General features: G+C 44.7%; 1 protein-coding gene across 2 annotated transcripts in view; it reads left to right on the forward strand.

Annotated features, from left to right (window-relative positions):
- The first annotated feature begins 9673 nt into the window (after positions 1 to 9673).
- Scd5 (stearoyl-CoA desaturase 5) overlaps positions 9674 to 22407 on the forward strand; it is a 140073-nt gene continuing 127339 nt past the window's right edge. Inside the window, exon 1 of one of the 2 annotated variants that reach the window (XM_023560620.2) lies at positions 9674 to 10193. In XM_023560620.2, coding sequence (XP_023416388.1) covers positions 10007 to 10193 — 187 coding nt within the window. In that variant the 5' untranslated portion in view covers positions 9674 to 10006. The remainder of the gene's footprint in view (positions 10194 to 22407) is intronic. The other variant, XM_003477673.5, reaches the window with a different exon arrangement.

Below are 22407 nucleotides of genomic sequence, written 5' to 3' on the forward strand. Positions count from 1 at the left end.
CAGAAGAAATATGAACAGCAAATAAATATGTGAATAAATGTTCAGCATCACTGGTCATTAGAGAGATGCAAATTAAAAACAACACTGATATTCTGCCTTGTCCTAGAAAGAATGGCTACTATCAAGAAATCAACCAATACAGATGATGGGAAGATGTTGGCTTGATAGGTAGCTGGGTGGAGAGCCTCTCTGGGAAAAACAACTCAGATGCTGGATTTCACAACATGGAGAGGTTCCAGACAAGGGGAGAGGAATTCTCGTGACCCAGGAGGAAACTGAGGAAAAAGAGAAAGGAGAAGAGGAAGGAAAATTCTGATGGAGGGCTGGAGTCAGACACATTCATTGAGACCGGTCCCATGCTGTGCTAGACATGCTGTGGAGTCAGATGATTCAAGGTTGCACTGAAGCCATGGCCCTCGATAATGGGAGTTGGTGAGTCCCGGGCCCTTGGCAGGAGGACGTGGCACAGTGTGGAGTGGAGCCAAGGTGGAGAGCTGCATTAATTCGTGGTGAGTGCTGGAAAATGGGTCCTATGGCGGGTAAGGCCAGCTGGAACACATATTGGAGTTGGGCAGAACAAGGCCTGAGTCTGGCGCTGTGGTGGTGTCAGTCATCCACCACTGGCCCAAAGAGGACCGGTGGAACCTGCTTGGAATGAGTCACACCCCTGGTCGGGACCCAATAGCCAGGGACGAAATAGTCCCGAACCTGTGATGTCTGCACAGCACAGACTAAGGTGCTGAAGGCACTTGCCAGTTGACTGGCTCAGAGAAATAGGGCCAGCCCACAGTCCCTGCATGCACCTCAGATAACAGCAAACTGGAGAAGGCAGCAAGCCCCCAGCCAGCATGCTTTAGAAAAACCATAAGCAATATGGAGAGAGCCTGAGACCTCCACCATACACCTGTCTGAAAGAAACCAGAAACATCACAAGAGAAGGAAATAAGAAAAAGCCTCCAGGCACTGACTCTGGGAAAATAAGTCTAGGAGAAGTAAATACAGAAGAGAACCAGTGCAGCAATCATGCAGTATTGGCCACAACATCGGCGTACATAAAGAAATACCTTCGTGACCTCATAGACCAAACTTAAAACTAAAATTCTAATCCAAGTGAGGCAAGATATAAAAAGATTAATAAAAGAAATGTTAAGCCCCTCTCACAGAAGACACAGATGGAAGAATGGAGGAACCCAGAAAAGAAAGAGAAACTTTTGATGAAGAATATAAACAAAATCTAGAATACATGAAACAGACCAAAAGAGATTACCAGGAAATTAAAAACTCCATTGAAAGCTGGCAAAATGCCTTGACAGCAACTAAAGTTAGCCTTACAAAGCTTCAAGATAGATTTGCAATGTGTGATTGTGAAAGAAAAGACCTCTTAAAAATAACAAGGAACCAGGAAATAACAATACAAAGGCTAGAAGATGACAAGAGGATCTATAACTTAAGAATAAAAAAAGTGAGCGAAGAAGCAGGAGTAACCACAAATGAATTACAAAGGCTATTCACAGAAATAATTAAGAAAACTTCCCAAGCATAGGAAAAAGAAATGGTATCCAGATAAATGAGGCATACAGAACTCCAACCAACTAAAACCAAAACAGATCTACACCCAGACATAGAATAATGAAGATCCCAGAAATTCATCTCAAGAACAGAATATTAAAAGCATTCAGAGAAAAGAAGCAGATCACCTATAAAGGAAAATCTATCAAAATAAAGACAGACTTTGCAACACAAACTATCAAATCAAGAAGAGCCTGGAGTGAAGTAGTCCAACCCTGAAAGAAAATAACCTCCAACCCAGATTGATGTACCCTGAAAAACTCTCTCTCAAAATTAATAGAGAAACAAGATGTTTCCAAGACAAGGAGGAACTGTGGGAGTTTGTGGCCACCAATCCAACCCTACAAAAAATACTGAAGCACATTCTAGAGAGAGATAGAAAAAAATACCAGATTCCAGCAACAGTGGCAGAGAGGCTTCAATGAATGGGGCAGACAGTGGAATGAAGGAGAAAAGTGGGCAAATAATAGCAGAAAAATAGACTAGCAGAGATGAGGCAGAGAAGGTGGGCTATAATCTCTAATACAGATAGACTTGATACACTAAGAAATAAACCAATAACAAATGCTGGAGCGGCTGTGGGGAAATAGGAACACTTCTCCAATGTTAGTAGTAGTATAGACTGGTGCAACCACTGTGGAAATCTGTGTGGAGGTTCCTCAAAAAAACTAGGATTGGAGGTCCTATTCAACCCACATATTCCCCTTCTAGATACCTTCCCAAGAGAATTAAAAACATACCACAGCGATATACTTACACCTATGTTTATAGCAGCACAGTTTATAATAGCCAGATCTTGAAAACAACCTAATTGCCCATTGACTGAGGAATGAATTTTAAAAATGTGATATTTTTCTGCAATGGAGCCATAAAGAAGAATAAATGTAGACTTTTATAGGTAAATGGATGCATATTAAGAACATACTCATTAGATAAATAAGACACATGTATAAACATTATATTGTTTTGTTAGTGTGAAAAGCTGAAGGAAAAAACATGTATATGTATGTGTGTATGTACATAAAAATGAACTAGTTATACTACTGATATCTCTGAGTTCAGTGAAGGGAAACATTTGTGCTAATATTGTTCAGGCAATGGAATGCAGATGTCTTGTGCTCTGGGTAAAAGATTTGGGGATGAAATGGTGCAATGTATGTGCTATTGTTGCCCCCGATTGCTGTGTTTTGAAATTTTGTTGTAGTTTTTTTCTTTCTTTTTATCCATGAATAAAATGCATTTGAGAAATATTTTTTTAAAAAAGTAAAGTAAGGTAAGTACTAAAGCTTTCAATAAAGATGACAGACACAACTAGGGCCTATTTATATTTGAAAACTTCTTGTCCTTGTAGAGTTAATCTGATTTCCAGTCTAGAGAATAAAACATACTTAACCTCCATTGGAAACGAACAGGCAGACAGACACTGAAGAAGGGTTTGTAATTTGAGGACAAATATATTTACTTGGTCTTGAACTCTTTTTTTTTTTTAATTTTTATTTAAGGAGAAAAAGAGAAAAAACAGAAAAAAGGTTCAAGTTATACAGAATTTCAAAAAAATAAACATCAGGAGATCACCAGTTAATAGATTACATATTGTCATCTTAGAAATAGTTGTGCAAGTTGCAAAATTAAAGCATATAAAGTGGACATTGAAACAGTGAGAATGCAAACAGTTCTGTTCAATGATCCAACAAAAGCTCAGTAATATGGTTATCTATCTTACACACTTAAATATACATGCAGTTATATCCTTTAGAGCACTTTTTTTTCCTCTCTTTTTTTACAGTGACAATTACACATTTTGGGTTTTATTACTCCCACAGTTATTACTTTTTTTTTTGAAGAGAATAAAACCAAATGTGACATAGCAAAAACAGAGTCAAATCATAAGGATGGACATAAAACATAACGTAAAAACAGAATACAAGGTGATCAACAATGGTTACCATAATGCCTCTTGCTATCTTAAAAAGAATTGCCTATATCATCAGTTATAATAAAATTGCACAAAACAGTAAAGAATAAAACCAATAAAACCAAAACATTGGAGACATTGCAGGACTTCAAAAGAAGATAATAGTCAAACCAGAATGGGCATCATAGTGAATCTTATTGTCTTCACAGTTGTTGTTGCCTATACTCTCAAACTTGGTACTATCAAGCAAAACAGAATAGAGGAAAATCAGTGAAAACAAGATGGTAAGAGCAATACAGGGTTTCAAATCAAGTTAACAGGAAATCAAAATGGGTTACTATAATATATCCTGCTATTTTTTATTTATTTTTTCCCTTAATTAAAAAGATAAAAATAAAAAATAAATAATAAAAAAGGAAATTGAAATAAAAGAAGACATAACAACAAAACAGCACAGGAGAGAACATAACCATTTAAGCAAAATAGTATTTCACTCTACAAGATATCCTGACATTAGTTACCATAGTGTCTCTTTCCTTGAAATCTTTGAGTATAACTTCGTATACTGTAGCACCAAACATATCAAGACAATGTAAAACCATTCAAGAGAATGACAGTATTACAGGGTATTTAGAACCAACTAACAGAAAATGAACCATGATTTCTGTATTATCTCCTTGTCTATAAAAGTTTTTGTTTATACTATCACATATAATAAAATCCAATAAGATGCAACATGTTAAGACCGATGGAGACAGAAGAACAAAAGCTTGATGGAACTTCAATACAAGATGATATTAAATCAGTACTAGCTATTATGATGTCTTGTTTTCTCCAAAATAGCTGTTCCTACCATCCAACCTTCTCTGCCTCATTTCTGTTGAGCTCTTTTTCTGTCATTAGTTGTCAGATTATCTTCTTCATTTCGCTTTCTGCTGAATTCATTGTGGCCTCTCTGCCACTGTTTCTGGTATCTTGGTATTTTTTTCTTTTAGAATGTCCTGCAGTATTCTCTGTAGAGTTGAATTGGTGGTTGCAAATTCCCCTAGTTCCTCTTTATCCTGGAAGCACCTTGTTTTTCCATTAATTTCTAGGGACACTTGTGCAGGATATATCAATCTTGGCTGGAGGTTATTATCTTTCAAAGCTTGAATTATTTCCCCCCACGCTCTTCGTGATTTGATGGTTTGTGCCGAGAAGTCTGCTGTAATTCTGATGGATGTTCCCTTGTAAGTGATCTGTTTCTTGTCTCTGACAGCTTTCAATATTCTGTTCTTATATTGGATTTCTGAAATTTTGATTATTATATGCCGGGATGTAGTTCTGTTTGAGTTGTAGGTGGCTGAGGTCCTGTACGCCTCATAGATCTGAGTATCTTTACTTTTTCCCATATTAGGGAAGTTCTCCTTGATCATTTCTGTGAATAGCCTTTGCAGTTCATTTGTTTGTATCCCTGCTTCTTCTTTTACGTTCTTAATTCTTAAGTTATAGATCCTCTTATCATCTTCTAGCCTTTGCATTGTTACTGCTTGTTTCCTTGTTATTTTTAAGAAGTTTTTCCTTTCATGCTCCCACATTACAAATATGTCCTCCAGTTCAGATAATCTATCCTTGGCTTCTTTCAAACCAGCTTTCAATAGAGTTTTTAGTTTCCTGGTAATCTCTTTGAACCTGCTTAACGTATTCTACGTTTTCTCTATTTTCTCCATCAAACAATTCTCCCTTTTTTTCTGTTCTTCCATCCACCATCTGTTTTTTCTTGGGGGTGCTTAGCATTTCTTTAACTATTCTACTCATGTCTTGCTTCACTTGTTTAAATACTCCACTTTTGAACTCATCTATGAGGTCCTGGAGATATCACTTTATGTTTATTGGTGCCATGCCTGATATTGCATGTTTTCTGTCCTCATTCTCCTTTGCATTTACCTTTCCAAAGGATAACACTCTCCTTTGCAGTGTTCTCAGGATTGGAGACTGAGGACCCTTTCTTGTTGTTCCCTCTTCCCATATTTTTTGTTCCTTCCATACAAGCATATATAAGAGGCCCAGTTTCTTTCTTTGTTGGTTACAGTTTGTTTGAATCATGCTGGCTAGGTATTCCCACCTACTGCAGTGTACTAGGGAGACACAGACCTGGGCAGCCTATGCTGGGCCCACCCCTCCATGTCAGCCTACTGAAGGCTTCACTGCTAGGGTGCACCACCAGGTGCTGGGACCTGGTTTGGGCTAGGCTACTGGGTCTTAGTCCACAGCATCACCCAGGTCAATCGCTCCCCACCAATCCCACTTGAGAGGGGAATATATGACTGAAGTCACTGTAGTGTCCTGTTCTGGCTAGTCTGCCTGGTTCCAGGATGTCCTCTGTTGGAGCCTCCTAGTCTATGGAAGGGTCCCCGTTCCTCTCACTCACTGCAGGTCGATGCAGGGCTCCCCACCAGTCCCGCTCTCAACTCCATTCGCCAATTCCCGCTCTCAGAGCTTTCGCATCTCTATCCCTGCTGTGTCAATTCAGATGCAGCAGCGGTGGCAGGAAATTCAAGCTGCGGTTTCTCGAGGTGCAGGTTCTAGCTTCAGCACTGAGACTTTAGCTGTTCTAGTCGTAGCACCGGGATTGCATTTCCAGTGGGTTTCTCTCAGCTTAGTTCGTTCCTGGGTCAGGAGGGTATATCTCCCCCTGCTTAGGACTCCCCACACCGCACCATTCCTGGAATCACAGCTGGCTATCTCAGAGAGCCTCCATAGCTGCTGTTATCTATCTGCCCTGTTCTCCTGAAAGTGTTGAACTCTTTAAATTGTTGAGTTCTTTTGGTTTTTGAGACATACAGTCTTGCTATGTAGTCCAGGCTGGCCTTGAATTCACAGTGATTCTCCTGCAGCACCCTGCGTGCTGGGCTGACAAGTATGCACCATCAGGGCTGCTTCTGCAACAAAATCTCAAGTTCAGCTTCAGAAATGCTGTCCTGATTCTAGTTAATTCCACTCTGTTCACCTTCCTGCATACCTGTCCCCACATCGGGAATGGTCCACATCTGAGTGATGGCATAGGACACTGAGCCATGAACTTGGTTTTCCCCAGTGCTGTAAATCTGGGTCACCTTTTTGACCTTCCCCATCTCTGTTTACCAACTCCCCTCCCTGCTGGCCAACAGCAGGGGCCTTTGCTTTTTAAGAGCAGCCTGTGGTAATTGAAGCAGCAGGAGGAGAAAGAGGTCACCGAAACTGAAACAATAACAGCAGCTGATGCCAAAGAGAAAAAAACAAGAACTGTTTCTGTCCTTAAAAACTAACAAAACTATCCCCAAAAAATGAGGCGGATGTTAGGGAAGAGACCTGGAGGGCTGCAAAAGTTTAGGGGTCATGGACACTGTCAATCCTAATTTATTTCAGAGAACTGGAATTTGAGAACAGGGTAGGGAAGAGTTTAGTTCTGTTTATGAACTTTGTTCTTGAGTTTGCATCTCATTTGATTTCTATTATACAGCGTTTCAAAATCCTTGCCCAGTAAACTTAACCAAAGAAGCAGAAAACTTGTACAATGAAAACTATAAATTGTTGCTGAAAGAAATTAAAAGAGACAAATAAACAGCAAGTCAGCCCACATTCATAGACTGGAAGATTTAGTATCATTTTTTGTTTGATTGCTTGTTACCAGGAATCAAACTTACGCTTGCCAGGCAAGTGCTTTCTAATTGAGCTATATCCCCCAAAGTGGTTTACAGATTTATTGCAGTATCTATCAAAATTCCAACAGCATTGTTGGTTGAATTAGAAAAAATCTATCCTAAAAATCATTTAGAACTTCATTTTGACCCCAAACAGCCAAAATAATCTGGTAAAAAAAAAACAGAGTTGAAAGTCTCATACACCCTGATTTCAAAACTTAATAAAAGCTACAGTAATAAAAATGGTGTGGCACTAGCAAAAAAAAAAAAAAAAAGTATAGGCCAATGGAATCTGAGTCCAAAACAATCCCACATCAACACATAGTGGCACCTCAGTTCACAAACTTACTTCCACAATTCTGGCCATGGACTGAATTGGATGAGAACCAAATTAAATTCAGTGGTTTGGTGAATTACAAATGACACACACCTGTAATCCCAGTACTTGGGAGGCTGAGGCAGGAGGATCTTTGCAAGTTCAAGGCCAGTCTGAACTACACAGCGAGGCTCTGCCTCAAATGTCAAAAACAAAAATTTAAAAAATTCAGTGGTTAGGTTCAGTGTTGACCTTTTAGGGAAATTTGATTTGGTTCCTGTCCAATTTGGTGTGCAACCAGAATCATGGCAAGAATTAAGTTCATGAACTGGGGTACCACTGTAAAGAAGGATTTTCAACAACAGTGCCAGTGCCATTCATGAAGTAAGAACAATGTCTTCAACAAATGTTTCTGGGAAAACAGTATCCACACACAAAGGTATGAAGTTGGCTCTTTTTCTTAAACAATATGCAAAATAATTAACTTAAAAATAGATCAAAGACCTTAAACGTAAAAACTAAAACTAAAGAACTTTTAAGACAAAACCTAGAATAAAAGCTTCATAGCTGGGCATGTTAGTGTCCGCCTGTAATTCCCAGCACTCGGGAAGCTGAGGCAGGATAACTGCTGTGAATTCAAGCCCAGCCTGGACTACACAGCAAGACCCTGTTTCAAAAAACAAAGAAATAATAAAAACTTTGTGATACTGCATTTGGCAACGACCTTAAATAGGCTGTGAAAGCAACCAAAGTAAAAATAGACAAACTGGACTACATGAAAATTAAAACCTTTTCCATCAATTGACACAAGAGAGTTTCAAAGGCAAACTACAAAATGAAACAAAGATGTAGCTCAGTGAGAACTTAGCTGGTCAAAGTCCTGGGTTCAGTCGAAGTACTGAGAAAGGAAAAAATCAATCAGAATGATAGGTACATGGATGGGGGCAGGCAGAAAGGACAGACAGACTGATAGATGGATAGATCGATAGATAATGGACTGGAACTTCCTGGCCTTCCAAGCTCATAGCCAAGACAATTGCATTTCTTTGGTCAGTCTTGTTTCTTAGATTGGGAACTCCTCTGGGGTCAGGATTATTCTTTTTTAATCCTGTGTCCCCAGGGCACACTAACCCAAGTACATAGCAAATGCCCAATAAGAGACTGAATGGTTAGGGTGAGGGCAAGGTGTATCTTAACAATAATTCGGAGACAGCCCTTCAGCCAAGCAAGAAGTTTGCCCTTTCTAGAAAGAACACTTTGAACTAGAGTTATGGGGAGAATGTGGGTCTGGTGGGAGCAGCAAGAAAAGAAAAAGTGAGGGCTGGGGACATAGCTCAGTGACACAAGCATATGCCTGGCAAGTGCGAAGTCATGAGTTTGGTCCTTGGGACCAAAAAAAAAAAAAAAAAAAAAAAAAAAAAGAAGAAGAAGAAGAAGTGGCACAAAATAAAACCCAGGTAAGCAAGCTGATGAGGTCCACACTCATTTCATTTGAGTCATTTATCTGGGACCCACTGCGACAGTGGCTCAGTGGGTCTGACTTCACAAGCCACAGACTTTGCTTCATTTTTCAAGTAGACATTATTTGGTCTGGCTGATTGGGCTGCCTCGCCTGCTAACAATAAGATGTTCTTGAAAGGCCCATTCACACAGACAGTCCTTTGTCATTTTTTCCCTCCTGAAATCCTGGCAAGGATTCCTAACAACGGGTAATCAAAATGTCAGCCTTTTTTTTTTTTTTTTTTTTTTTGTCAATATAATGCATACTTTTAAAGTCACAGTCAGACTTTGCAAGCTAAAAGGAAGAGTGGATACTAGTTCTGCCACCCAGGTAAGGAAATTTGGGTCAGAGAGCTGAGTTGAAGGGAGTTTAAATTAGAAACCTGAACCCATGGCTCACCCTGCACCCCTTCCCTTCTGCTATCCACCAGCAGCTGTAGCCACACACACCTCCTTGGACCTCTCCACGCTCCCGCTTTCTGCATTTTCTGTGTAATAAAGGGCCCCTCTGGAAAACTCCACTCGTCTATTTAGGAGGAGAGACACAGGCCAACGACATTTTCACAGGTTAATTTTCCTTGGATTGGTCTACGTATTTCTAAAAATTCTTCACAGTGACTTGTGGCTGGGGATGAAATAGGGAAGGGGGCTTCTCCAAAAAAACGGTTGGAAACGGTATTGTGGGGTCAGGAGAAGCGCGCTCACATACACGCGCGGCCATCAGGGGTGCAGCGAGGCGCTCTCAGACTCTGGCCCGGGTTCCCAGTTGCAAGGCCCCTCTCGAGCTGCCGGGGACCCCAGGGGGCGCCTTTTCAGTTCCCCGCCCGCGAGCGGCCCTGATTGGCTGCAGCCCCGCAGGTCGCCTCCTCTGACAGTCCGGGCGGCCGCTTCAGGTCTTTGCAGCGCAGTGCGCTGGGGACTCGCAGGCAGCACGACGGCCGCTGGGACCCCGCTGAGCGCCTGCGGGGCGGAGAAGAGTCCAGGGCTGCTGGTCGCGGGGACGTGGGGCGCCGAGACCTCGCTGGAAACCAGAGCAACTCCGCCATGCCCGACGCGGGGACGGTCCCCTGCCGCGGCACCGAGGAGCAGGATGGCCCGGAAGGGCCGAGCGCGCGCGGGCAGCGGCTGACCGTGGTGTGGAGGAACGTGGTCCTCATGGGCCTGCTGCACGCGGGGGCCGTGTACGCCCTGGTGCTCGTGCCCAGGGCCCAGCCTCTCACCCTGCTCTGGGGTAAGTCAGCCTGGACCCGGGCAGGGACGTCTGTCCGGTGCTGTCAACCTCTGCTGAGTGTTTGTGGATGCAAGGGGACCTAGGGGGTGCAGGTGCAGGTGCAGCCCCCGCGAGTCCCCGAGGTCAGACGGCCACCTCCTCGGTGGCCACGGGCCTGGGCGGAGTTAAGGACAGACAGTACAGGGAGTTTGGCGGTGGAGGAAGGGTGTGAGAGGCAGTACTGGGCCCCAAGAGTTTCTTGTCTGTGACCACAGTGCTCTGCTCCACCACCAAACTTCAGGTGGCTGTTGGAGTCCCCTCTGGGCCCTTCTCTATGTGGCTGTACTGCTCTTAGTGCACCTGTGGCTGTCTTGCCACCCACCCTCCTTACACCCCGACATGCAGGGAAGGGAGCCCCACTGCCCTCCAAGATTCTAAGAACTCGCTGCCTGCCCAGAAAGACCCCTGGGTGCATCCCTGAGCCACCCCGCAGGCCTCCCCCCCCCCAACTGGTTTGGCTTCTGTCACTGCAGTAGCAATGGCCAAGCAGGAGACAAACGTGAATATACTGGGCTGAGCATTTGAAGAGGAGTCCAAGAAGCTTTTCTAGCTCCAGTTCCACTTACAGCCCTGAGGAACACAAAGAGCTTTTGTTTTCAGAGGGTAAGAGACAGCAAGATGATAAAACGACCCTTTTCTGCAATGCTGCTTCCTGGCAGAGTGCCAGGTGCAGATGCCCTGTAGACAACAGGGCTGCTGGGATCCAGGCACTTCTTAGAGCGCTTGAGTCTGCTTTTGGTAGGACGGATCTGGACTGGGGTGCCCCTTGCTCACAGAGGGAACTTGGTTAAAAGGCCCAGTCCCTGGGAATCTTAGAGCCTTTAACCCCCACCCCACCCTAGCTCTGGGCAGGTCCCTGCTGTGTTCTCCTGCTTTCAGGGCGTTTTTTCACTTAGTATAGTTTTCACCATTGTTCTCTGATAGGGAGTTTAATTCTCTGTCTTCTCCTCTTACCTTTAAGTGCCGATGTTATGCCTTATTCAGCCACTATCTGATGGACACTCCCCCGCTGGGCCAGCCAAAGCCCAGGCTGCCAGAGTCTCCTAGGTATTGAGGCAGGGCTGTTCAGGGGACTTCAGAGCCCATGAGGCCAGCCTTCAATAACCGTGGTGTTCCCAGAGAGCACTTAAAGTCTTATGTTTCATGCCAGGAGCGCCACAGGGCCCGCAGGCTCCACTCTCTGCAGCCACTGAGCCCTGAGACCCTGGCATTCGGTCTGGAGCCACCAGACCAAGGCTCTCCAGGTTTGCAGTCATTGTTTCTGCCTTTCCCAGACTTCTCGGTGGGGAAAGTAGACTCTTCTACTTTCTGAGAGACCTTAGCCAGAGGGCACATCCCAATGATCCCAGTGTCCGTTAGTCACCTCAGCACAGCCAGCACACTAAGAGGATCTGATTCCCTTTGTGGCACTGAGGCCGAACCCCACCCCTCATCTCTCTGTGTGAGCTGCTACTTTCATTAAGCTTCGTCAACTCCGTTCTCTAAATCTATTTTCTCCCCACCGTGAGTACCTCTCTGAAAGGAGAGAAAAGGGGAAAGAGTAGACCGAGGATGTTATGGTTTCAAGTTCTAAAACCGTGATTTAGAAATATTCCAAACTATGGATCACATCAGATGGACGTCTTTGGAGGGAAAAAAAAACGAGACAAATTCCAGCTGAGATCCTTTGTGATGATAGCTTCACCTTATTAGGCAACCAGTGGGAACTGGGGGGCTGTTGAGCCAGTTTTCTTTTCGGTGAAAGCCTTGACGCTTTGACTCACAGGTCTCCCCGCTCTGGTGGTCCTTCCAGCCATCTCCCTTGCTGGTTCTCTCTCTCTCTTTAGGGCTGAGTTCTCGTCCCAGCAGACTGCCATCGATTCAGGGACCTGTGTTACCAAGGAAATAGGCATAGTGCACTCATCCACTTCTTCACCACTTCTTCAATCAGTGGTGAGGCTGTCCTGGAAATGAGGCATTATCCATGCGGCACGCCCCTCAAGGGATGCATTAGGTGTACAGAATGCAGGGAGTGACTTGTGAGCTGAAAAACAGCATCTGTGGGGAGCCATCAAGTGCTTCTGTCCAGTCTCCACTGCTACCTGACCCCCAGCTTTTATGGTTCTTCCTGGGGCTCAAGAAAGTTGTTGTCCCTTCTGACCCTCCCACATTTGGAGTACACATGTGGCAGAATATGTTCTTAGCACTTGCAGGCATGACTTGTGACTCTTGGGGATAAAAAGTAAACTCCTCCCAAAGTGTTCACAAAGACGGACTCACAAAATGCTGTGGGGTTGAAGGCTCCTGGCCAAAGGGACAGGTCAGCAGTGGCCTGGCTCCCAAAGGCAGGAGCAATGACTGCAAACCCAGCAGAGCCTTGATCTGGTGGCTCTGGATCAAATGGTGGCTCAGGGTCTCAGGGCTAAGAGGCTGCAGAGAGTGACTGCAGGCCCTGTGGTGTTCCTGGCATGAAACGTAAGACTTTAAGTGTTCTCTGGGAACACCATAGCTATAAAGGCTGGCCTCATGTGCTCTAGTCACAGCTGCAGATAGAAGACCTGGGGTAGATAGAAATCCTCGTGCTCCTTTTGTCTGATCATTTCTAATCATCTGGCTGTTGACTTCCAGAAGTGACAGGGGCTTTTCTGATTTATCTCTGAGTGTCATCAGAGATCCCTACATGTGTCTCACAATGACATAATTTTTACTTCCCTGCAAAGGACAACCCCAGTGACAGTACTAGACTTGTGAAGCAGACATTTAACCTCTTGCCTTGAGTAGATCAGATGTCTTCCTGCCCTGGGACACAAGTGACCACTGTGAAGTAGGTACAGGACTCTCTGGTGCCCTGTGGTACTGGAACATGCAAGCAAGTGTCATCCTGTGACACGGTCAGTAGGAAGTGGCAGAGATGAGCATGGTGTGTGGAGGAGGAAAGTCCATAGAAGATGGGTTTGGGCGCTGGTCCAGCAATCGCATTCTGACAGTTGCCCAGAGATGAGCTGTTGGCTGTCAGGTGTTGCACAGCCTCCATCCACTGCTTGGGATGGTCTTGATGTCACTGTTGGATTACATTTCTTTCCCATCAAGTCACTTGGGTTGTTGAAGAGCCCAAGAAAGCATGGCCATTAGCTTCTATGTACCTTCAGGTTTTCTAGGGTGAGCAAGGTGGATATGAATGGGAATCCTGTATGCTTAGCAGTCATGTGGTTTTGGACAAATTAGTATCACTGTACCCAGGTTTTTTACCTGTAAAATGAGTGTAAATACTGCTTACTCCTCACGTGAGAAATTAGATGCAATCATATCTGTACGTCACAGTACAGAGCCTGCTCTTGGTTAGTGTCAAAAAATTGTTATCTGCAGTTGTTATTATTGGTCCTAATACTGGGGCTTTCTCTATAGCAGAAGGATGAAGGTCTCCCGACGGCACAGTAGACTGGCACAGGACGTGGCTTCATTGCCTCATGTGCGGAAAAGATTGCTTTAGCTCTGGAAATAAAGGTTCTTTCCTGAGGAAGCAACAGGGAGAAAGAAACACAAATCTGTCTGTGTGTTGTTCATCCTTCCTCCTGCATCCTCTTCTCTTTCATTGTCTTCCTTCGTTTCCTCCAAAAGATCACTGTTTTGTAGCTAAGAATCTTTTTGTTCAGTTCACAGCTCACCTGGTGTTTAGGATTCCCTTCATTTCCCTCCCTTCCCTGTGTAGAGTCAGGACTGCTGTAGAAGCAGCCAAATTATTTCTTGGACTCTCTTAGAATCTCAGTTTTGACTTATGTTTCTCTCTCCTGTCCCCTTGAGTCATCCCTGAAAAAGATCTTCAGGGCTCAATTAAACTACAGAAAACTGAGAAAAAAAAAAAGTACCTTCCTCTTTTAAACCCTGTGATTCCCAGCCTGTGCTTGATGTAACTCCAGCATTTTTAATCAGTGGACAAGAGCGTGAGCCTCATCCCGGCCGGACTGCAGCAAAGCCCAGGAGAGCAGGAGTGCATTGCTTTTCCTGGCTGAACAGCCCCACCAGGTATAAATATAGATGGAGGTTAACATTATTAACTCTGTTTTTTTCTAAAGCTTGTCAAGGTCACTGCAGACTGTGCTGCAATCGTAAAATGAGTAATTGCACTGCAGAGTAGAAACCAGGCTGGAAACCTGGCATTGCGGATTAGTTCCACTTCAGACTTTGTAGTTTGTGAGCCTCCGTTTCCTCTGATCTCACAGGGAGCGCTCATTAAACAGCTGGCCATGGAGTAGTCAGTCAACACCATCTACTGTTATTACTGCCCAGGGCTGGACAGTCCTCGAGTACCTTATTTAGTTTCATGTATCACAGGAAATGATCATAATCACTGGGAGAAGCTGCTCATAGATTTCTGAAAGGGTGAATTCTGTACCCTTTGCCCTACAGTCCACTCATCCCTCTGTTTGTCTGCTTCTTTTTTCTTTTTCTTTTTGGACAGTCTCACTATTAATCCCAGGCAAGGCTTGAACTCACTCTCCTCCTGCCTCAACTTCCCAATGCTGGAACTGGGCTGATTGCAGCCACTTCTGGCTTGCTCCAGGCTTCTTTAGATGTGCCACAACCTTGGGGTTAAAAGTCTTGAGTTTTGAGCTGGGAGTGGGGAAACTGAGGCAGGAGGATGGCGAGTTTAAATGCACTCTAGACAACATAGTGCCTTAGCAAGAGCCTGTCTCAAAATAAAAAACAGAAAAGGGCTAGAAATGTAGCTGCCTGCAGAAGCTCTTGGTTCAACCCTTGAGTACTTATCTAGATACAAGGAAAACAAAAGCAGGAGCACGGCATTGCTCAAAGGCTGGGCCTTCCAAGTGTATCTCTGGGCAGAGCACTCCCGTGAGGGTGGGAATAAGCAGTTATTAGAGCTGGTAGTCCCTCAAGCACAGTTTGTGTTCCCAGGTGTCTGTCCCAGTGGTTAAAACACTGAAATAGAGAGCAGAAGCTGTCTCCTTCCTGTTCTACTTGCCCCCTCTAACAGTCTCGGAGTTAAAAGGGTTAATGCCTGGCCAGGCTGCCTGGTGCCCCTGGGGTTGTCAGACACTTTAGATGTCACTTCTGGGTATGTTACAGACTCTGTATCATCTTCAGCTTCTTTCCCGTTCACAGTTCTAATCCAGAGAGAATTTAGGGAGGGGGGTCAGCCAATCATCCCAGCATAAATCAATATCCCATGTCACGCAAGGAAAGGTAACAGAGCGTTAGCTGCCACGTTTGCCCCAAGAGGAGCTCCCTTTGTGATAAAAGCAATGCGTGTCTAAGGGGAATTTTTCTAATCATTTGTAAGTACCTCTGTGTAAGTTTTCCTCCTCTGAGTTGATACTAATTTTGTCTTTGGAAAAAATAACACTGGAGGCTGGGTATGCTGGTGCAATCCTACCACTGAGGCAGGAGGCTCGCTGTGAGTTCAAGGCCAGTTTGGGCAACATAGTGCCTTCAAGGTCAGTCTGAACTGCATAGAGAGACTCTATCTCAAAAAATCAAAACAAACACAGCAGCACTGTACAAATAAAATTGGGAAGTCATTTCCTTGTATTGCCAGGAGTTGGCAGCCAGGAGGGAAGAGGTCAGCTTCATTCAGGTGGCCATCCAGATGTCATTAGTTTTCTTGTAAGTTGTAGATGGCATCCAGGCCCAGGCTCAGGGTCGTGCAAACCGCACCTAAGACTTGGCACAGCTGATTGCTTTTACTGATAGAAAATTTCAAACATCCACAAAAGGAAGGAGAAGAGAATGTGAAACCCTCCACATCCCCACTGACTTGGGGGTATTTTTTCTTTGACTCTTTTTTTCTTGCTACATAATTGGGGCTCAGAACACCTGTAAGAATCATATCGTATAAGGAACTCCATCTAATCTCAATCTAGTTCCACCAATTTACACTTTGCCTGATGGAACTTTATTTCTCTGGCTTCTCCTCCTCTCCCCCTCTTTCTCTTTCTCTATAGATTTAAGTGGATTTATATCACTTTGCCTGAGCCAGTTGAGAGGTATTGTACGCTTTTATCTTTTTTTTTGAGACAAGGTCTAGCTATGTGGTTCAGTCTGGTCTTGAACTCACTATTTAGTCCAGGCTGACCTCGAACTCATTGTGATCCTCCTGCCTCAGCCTCCCAAGTGATGAGATTACAGACATGTGCCACCACACCCAGCTATTCCCTTTTATCTCTAAATACAAAGAGTAATAGAAAAATATGGTGAATTTAAATTCTTAAAATTCATGCTATACTCCAGGTGTAGTGGTGCATGCCTGTAATCCCAGGATGTGGGAGGCTGAGGCAGGAGGATTGTATGAGTTCAAGGCCAGGATGAGCTACAAAGTGAGACTCTGTCTCAAAAAAAAAAAAAAAAAAAAAAAAAGCAAAAAAAAATTGTGCTATAAATCATTCTCAAAATACTCTTTCCTTATTTGAACTCATTTATCTCTTTGCTCTTGCCACTGTCTGAAGCAGTTCTGGAAGTCCTCTGTCATGAGTGTAGTTAATCACACTGTTGTGGCCCCCTCAGTGTCTTGAATCAATTCCAAATGTTTATCTTTCCTGATTGTTTTGACTTGGGGAAGATCCAGAAGTGACAGGAGGCCAGCTGGTGAAGAAGGTGGACGAGGACATACCGCAAGGTTTTTGTGAGCCTGCTTTTCTGCTGAATGGTGCCTGGCAGCAGCATTGACCATAGTTTTGACTATTGACCATAATTTGACTATTGACCTAATAAAGATGTGAAAGAGGACTTCCAGAAGTGCTCCAGAAAATCGTAAAGAGGGTAAGTGTGTTCAAAGTGAGAGGAGCACTGTTTTTTGTCTTTTCTGTCTCAATACAATGGGGGAGTATTTTGAAGAGGACTAATGGAAATTCATCTTTTGGTGTAACTCATTTTAAACAATTAAACATTTACCATATACAATTGTTGTACTCTCCCCCTGAAAACAAGGCCCCATGATGAAAAACAAGGCAAGACTCCCAAGATGATAAACGGTGCAAGATGATGGCTTTTTTGAAAGAAGTGCTTTTATTTTAGCTGGCCCAGTGACACAGTGCAGATGGAATTTGCAAAGCTGTGCAACTAAGTTAGAATTTTGACTGACTTTTATAGTTTACTTATGATTAGCTCATTGATCATTAGGTACATAGCAATGAGAAACAGAAACAAGGTGGGCCTTTGTTCCCCTTTGCTTGAGGTCAGAGGCGTTTCACAGTGGGTGGTTAGCCAATTCATAGCCCTTGGTCCGCCAATTCCAGGAACATTTGTCTCTCATAAAGGGAACAATGGTTGACACAGCATCATTTGTCTCTTACAAAGGGAACAAAAGTTGACACTTTTGTTGGCAAATAGGTTACTAAGGTGGCGGGGAACAACACATACATAACAGCATGACCAGCATGACGATGCGGTCAGTTAATTTATAATAAATTTATAACAATGTGGTCGGTGCTCCAGGTACATGGTTACTAGGGCGATAAGCATAGAGCATAACAACAATATATATATTTAATCACCCCTTATACTATCATGCATAAGGACTATCATTTCTAAGGACAAAAAGATAATCAGCACATTTATCCAAACAAGGAAATTTAACCTTAAGATGACCTGGTCCAGTGGCCAGTGAAATGTCATTAAGTGTCTGAGTAATTTTCTTCATAGCCAGTTTTTCTTTTGGATTAGATTGAAGCAAATTCTGGACAGTGTATTCTAGCCTTAGGTAAATACCTAAGCATTGCATATTGGCTGAGGCAATTCTTGCTCATTGTCCAGATGGGAAACCTTAGTAACAGCCTAGCACCTGGGGAGACAGCTCTGGGAGACTATATTCAAAGTGAGAAGCTGAGGAGCAGCGAGGGGCTGATGCGTACCTGCCGGACAGCTGCTCACAGCAGCTGTGGAGTCGCTTGCTGTGGGCACCGGCTCATGGCTCTGCCCAGACCCTACTAGGACTCTGAGGTCAGACTAGGAGCTGCGTTTTAGTGAGGCTGCAGGCTCAAAGGTCCACCCTGACATCTTGACTGGGGATCAGGTTCCAAGATCCCAGAACATGAACTGGGGACCCATTCAAGCCCCAGCATTATCCCAGTAATGATCCAAGTTCCTTTTGCCGTTGATGCCTCCCTCACCTGCTCTAGAAAGAAGACACACTTTCCAAGGGTCTTTGTTTTTCTTTTTAGCAAGTGGTTCTCAAGCCATTCTGGGTGCTTTTAAAATCTTGAGGTGCATTCAGTCTTCCTCAGAGGAGCCTGATGGGATTGCACCCATTCAGAGGTGGGAGTGGGAGGTGGTAGAGCCTTCCCCACTCTGCCAGCCCTGCACCACGCTGTCCCTGAGACGAAGAGGGCCAAGCAGCCTCCTGGGGCTGCTAGGTGTGTCTTCAGTCTACAGGTTGGAGGGCCCCTGCTAATGGATATCACCTGTGTTTATGAAAAAGATAAAGTATTTAAAGATACAAAAGGGGTTTCCAGGCACTGTATGATGGCACTGAGCAGGCATATTGGTATTTTATTGGTGCTAAGGTTTTGGATTCCTGAAGGAGCCCTCTGTTGTGCCTGTGTGGTGGGTTTAGATGTTGAATTAGATTCCCTTCCCGATACCTTCATGGGCCCGGCCGCCTGTGGGCCAGGTGTGAGAATACACAGGTGAGCACACTGTCATCCCCACCCTGAGAAGCCTTGGATCTAGAGGGGAAAATGCAAGGTCAGTCATAATTCAATGCGACAGTACCAAGACAGAAATAGGCGGTCAGTGCAGGGATGGCTGGAGGAGGACAGTTTGGGTGAACTGTGTGTGTGTGGAGGTCACATGGAGAGGCCTTTTTGAGGGTCAGTGGAAATCCTCCAGGCAATAGCAGCAGGGAAAATGTACTCCAAGTAAGCACAACTGCACACTTCACCTTTCCATCGTCACCCTCGCGGATAGTAATAGGTTCTAGGTGTCCATCTCCCCCTGTAGTGGACTGATCAGGCCTGGAACTTCCCAAATAAATGGACAGCAAAGGCTTAAATAGAAGAAGCAAATGATACGATTTTAGGGCTCCAGAGAGGATCAAAACCCTCTAGCAGAGTTCAAGATTCTCTGGGGGCTGGGACAAAGAACTTCTCTGGGCAGCCCATATTTATTTGGTTTTCAGGAAAAGGGGATACTGAGGAAGACACGGGAACTAAGCAGGACCTTGGTAGTCAGTTCAAAGACTTCTCCGACTAGTATATTGTGCTAATTAGGAGAAATATCTTTTCTAGGTTGGCATTCACTGCAGGAGTGGAGCCTGCAGCTACAGTCTCTAGCTAATTGAGGTTGGAGCCAGGTGTCCTCAGCTATGGCCTTATCTTGCCCTTTGAGGTATTTCTGGCATCACAGACCACTACAGGCCTCAGCTCGTAGAGGTTCACTTACTATGAATCTGCTGCCCATCTTCAGATGAGGGGCCAAGGCCTGGGACACACTCACAAGTAAACAGAAAACCAATTGGTTAAATTCAAATCCTGCTCAGAGCCGCTTCCTAGTGATTTCCATCTTCTCCCCATGGCGCGTCAGGGCTGTCTGATTTGTTTTTTAAGACAGAATTTGTCTCACTACGTAGTTAAGACTGGTCTTGAACTCACTGTGTACCACAGGCTGGCCTTGAGCTTTAGGCAGTCTGCCTGCATCAGCCTCCCAAGGGCTGGATGACAAGCATGCGCCACTACACATGACTAACTTTATGCCTTTCCACCTATAAGATCTGGTGTTGCCATGCTGGAAATTTGGCCTCCAACTGTTCCTTCCTGTAATTCATCATTCTCATATCTTATTCCCAGCACTGGCTCCTAGTCTGTAATCCCTGAGATTTTTACAGGCCAATGGGAAGAGAAGATGCCCTTGCAGGTAATTCTGGAGTTTACAGGTCAGTCAGGGCAGCTGTATGTGTAGCCAGCAAGTAAGGAGCCAACCATGAGTGACCCTACAGACTCAGGCCTTACAAAGTTCTCAACTTCCCCTCCTCTGCTGTTCCAGGCTTTTTGAGCTGACGTTCTGCTTCAAGGGCTTCTCAAGCCCCTGCCACAAGGTACAAAGTTTAGTGCCTGTTGGCAATTTCTTTCCTTCAGATTCTGAGCAGAGCCTGTGGCTTTAAATGATTAAGTGCTGCTGGCTGGAAGAAGCCGTGTTAATCATGCCAGGATTTCCCAAGAGGATGGATAAAGGCTGAATATTCATTTATGTACATCCTCTATTATCTCTTGGAAATCTACAGTCAATGTAATTATTTCCATGGGTTTTTGGAGCTGGGAACAGAGCCCAGGGCCTCACACATGATAAGCATCGAACCTGTTACTGAGCTACACCACAGCCCTTCGTGCTTTATTTAGTTGACAGGATAATCCAGCCTTGACAGGATATGGGATAAGAGTTTCTGGCTCAGCAAGTCTTCCAAGACCCCAAGTGAGGATGCCTAGTAACATGCAGGCATGCTGAGAGTTTCTGTCCTGCCTCTGCTCCGCTCTGCTTGTTAAAGACTCCCAAGGAACCCCAAAGTTATTTTTAGTTGCTGCTGTTACAGATTGTCATTACAAGAGTGATCACAGCAAAGTGAATTACCTTCCTATGGTTTTGCAGGTCATACACCCGACACCGGCCTCCCCGGGCTACATCAGAATCCATGGGGCTGTGTCCCTCTTGGGAGGCCCTTGCACAAATCTGTTTCCTTGCCTTTTCCAGCCTGCTGTCCTATCCTCTGTCAGCAAGGCCAGCAGTGGTAGATCAAATCCTAATCACTCAGTATCACTCCAACCCCTTTCGGTTCCTTCACGCACGTGTCAGAGCATGCTCTCCCTAGGTTAAGGTCAGCTAGTGAGCAACCTTCATCCTGTGCAAATGTAACTCCCTTTTGTCACAGATTCCAGAAGCAAGGATGGGGGACATCTCTGGGCAGCCATTACTCTGCCTACCACAGCCGGATGCCAAAGAAGCAAATCGGCATCAGGTTCTTTATTTATTATAGGTACTATGTACCAGAAATGCTCTGTTATGTGCAGTCTTTTTTATTTTTATTTTTTTGGAGATGACTTGTCCTTATGTTGAAATCTGTTGCAAGATCTGTAATCTTTTCCATCCCTCCTAAGGGGATGGTCCAACCAGCTCATAGATTAGGACCCAGTGGCCAGGAATAGCTTCCAGGGAATGCACGCACTTTAAGGAGCTTCCAAAGGACATCTGGTGTTGTCATTGAATGAGCAACCACTTCAAGCCAGGTCTCTGTGGTGACATGTGTTTGCAAAAATTAGCTGAGGTGGCGTAGGTTCTGGAAGCTCTCCTGTAGTGCTTTATTTAGGGTGGGGCAGGGGAAAGATTCTTGGCCTGCCAAGCATATACAATTCTATCCCCCTGTTACGATTTGTATCTGAATGTTCCCCAGAGCCTCACACCATCCTAGGCAGAGCTTTAGGGAGGTAATTAGATGATGGGGGTGTTTAACAGTTGCTATTGAGAGGTTGGCTCTGATTGGAGGAGACAGTTACTGTGGGCAGAGTAATGTATTTATCTCCCCCTGGTTCCTCCCTTTGATCCACTTGTTGTCTGTGGCATCTTTCCTCAGCTCTGCTATGCCCTCTGCCTCAGGGCTGGCTGACTCTGGACTGAAACTTTCTTTTTTGATGGGTGTGTGGGTGCGGCAGGTAACCAGGAATCAAACTCAGGATCTCACACTTGCCAGGCAGGCGCTGTACCACTGAGCTAAGTCCACAGACCCTGGACTGAAACTTGAGCTGAAATAAACCTCTCCTCCTTAAGTTGTGCACATTGGGTGTTGTGTACCAGGATGAGGAACATGGCTAAAGGATATCCGCCAGCACATCCTCTAGGACTGTGTGTGTGTGAGCAGGGGAGGAGAGGACAAGGATGGGAAAGCAGTCATCTAACAGTGACATCAGCAACAGGAAATGCAGAATTGCACAGGAACGTGCAGCAAGGAAAAGAGCCCTGTGACATTTATTTCCTGAGTCTCCTAGAAATGACTATGAGGCCTGTGGTTAGGGCATGAGGAGGAATAGGAGTCTCAAAAGCGAAGCATGTTTTTCAGAGGGCCAGGGGGTCAGGCTTTGTCTTGTGGAGACTTCACTGAGTAATTGCTTAGGTTAGGGGCTTTGTTCTGTTTGGGTTCAGACACAACTGGGAAAACATCCTTTCCTGGGGCCGTATGGGACCCTGGATTCACTGGAAG

Source organism: Cavia porcellus, unplaced genomic scaffold (assembly GCF_034190915.1).
Source record: "Cavia porcellus strain 051 isolate PalLab524CR breed Dunkin Hartley unplaced genomic scaffold, mCavPor4.1 scaffold_4, whole genome shotgun sequence".
In the NCBI taxonomy this organism is placed as follows: Eukaryota; Metazoa; Chordata; class Mammalia; order Rodentia; family Caviidae; genus Cavia; species Cavia porcellus.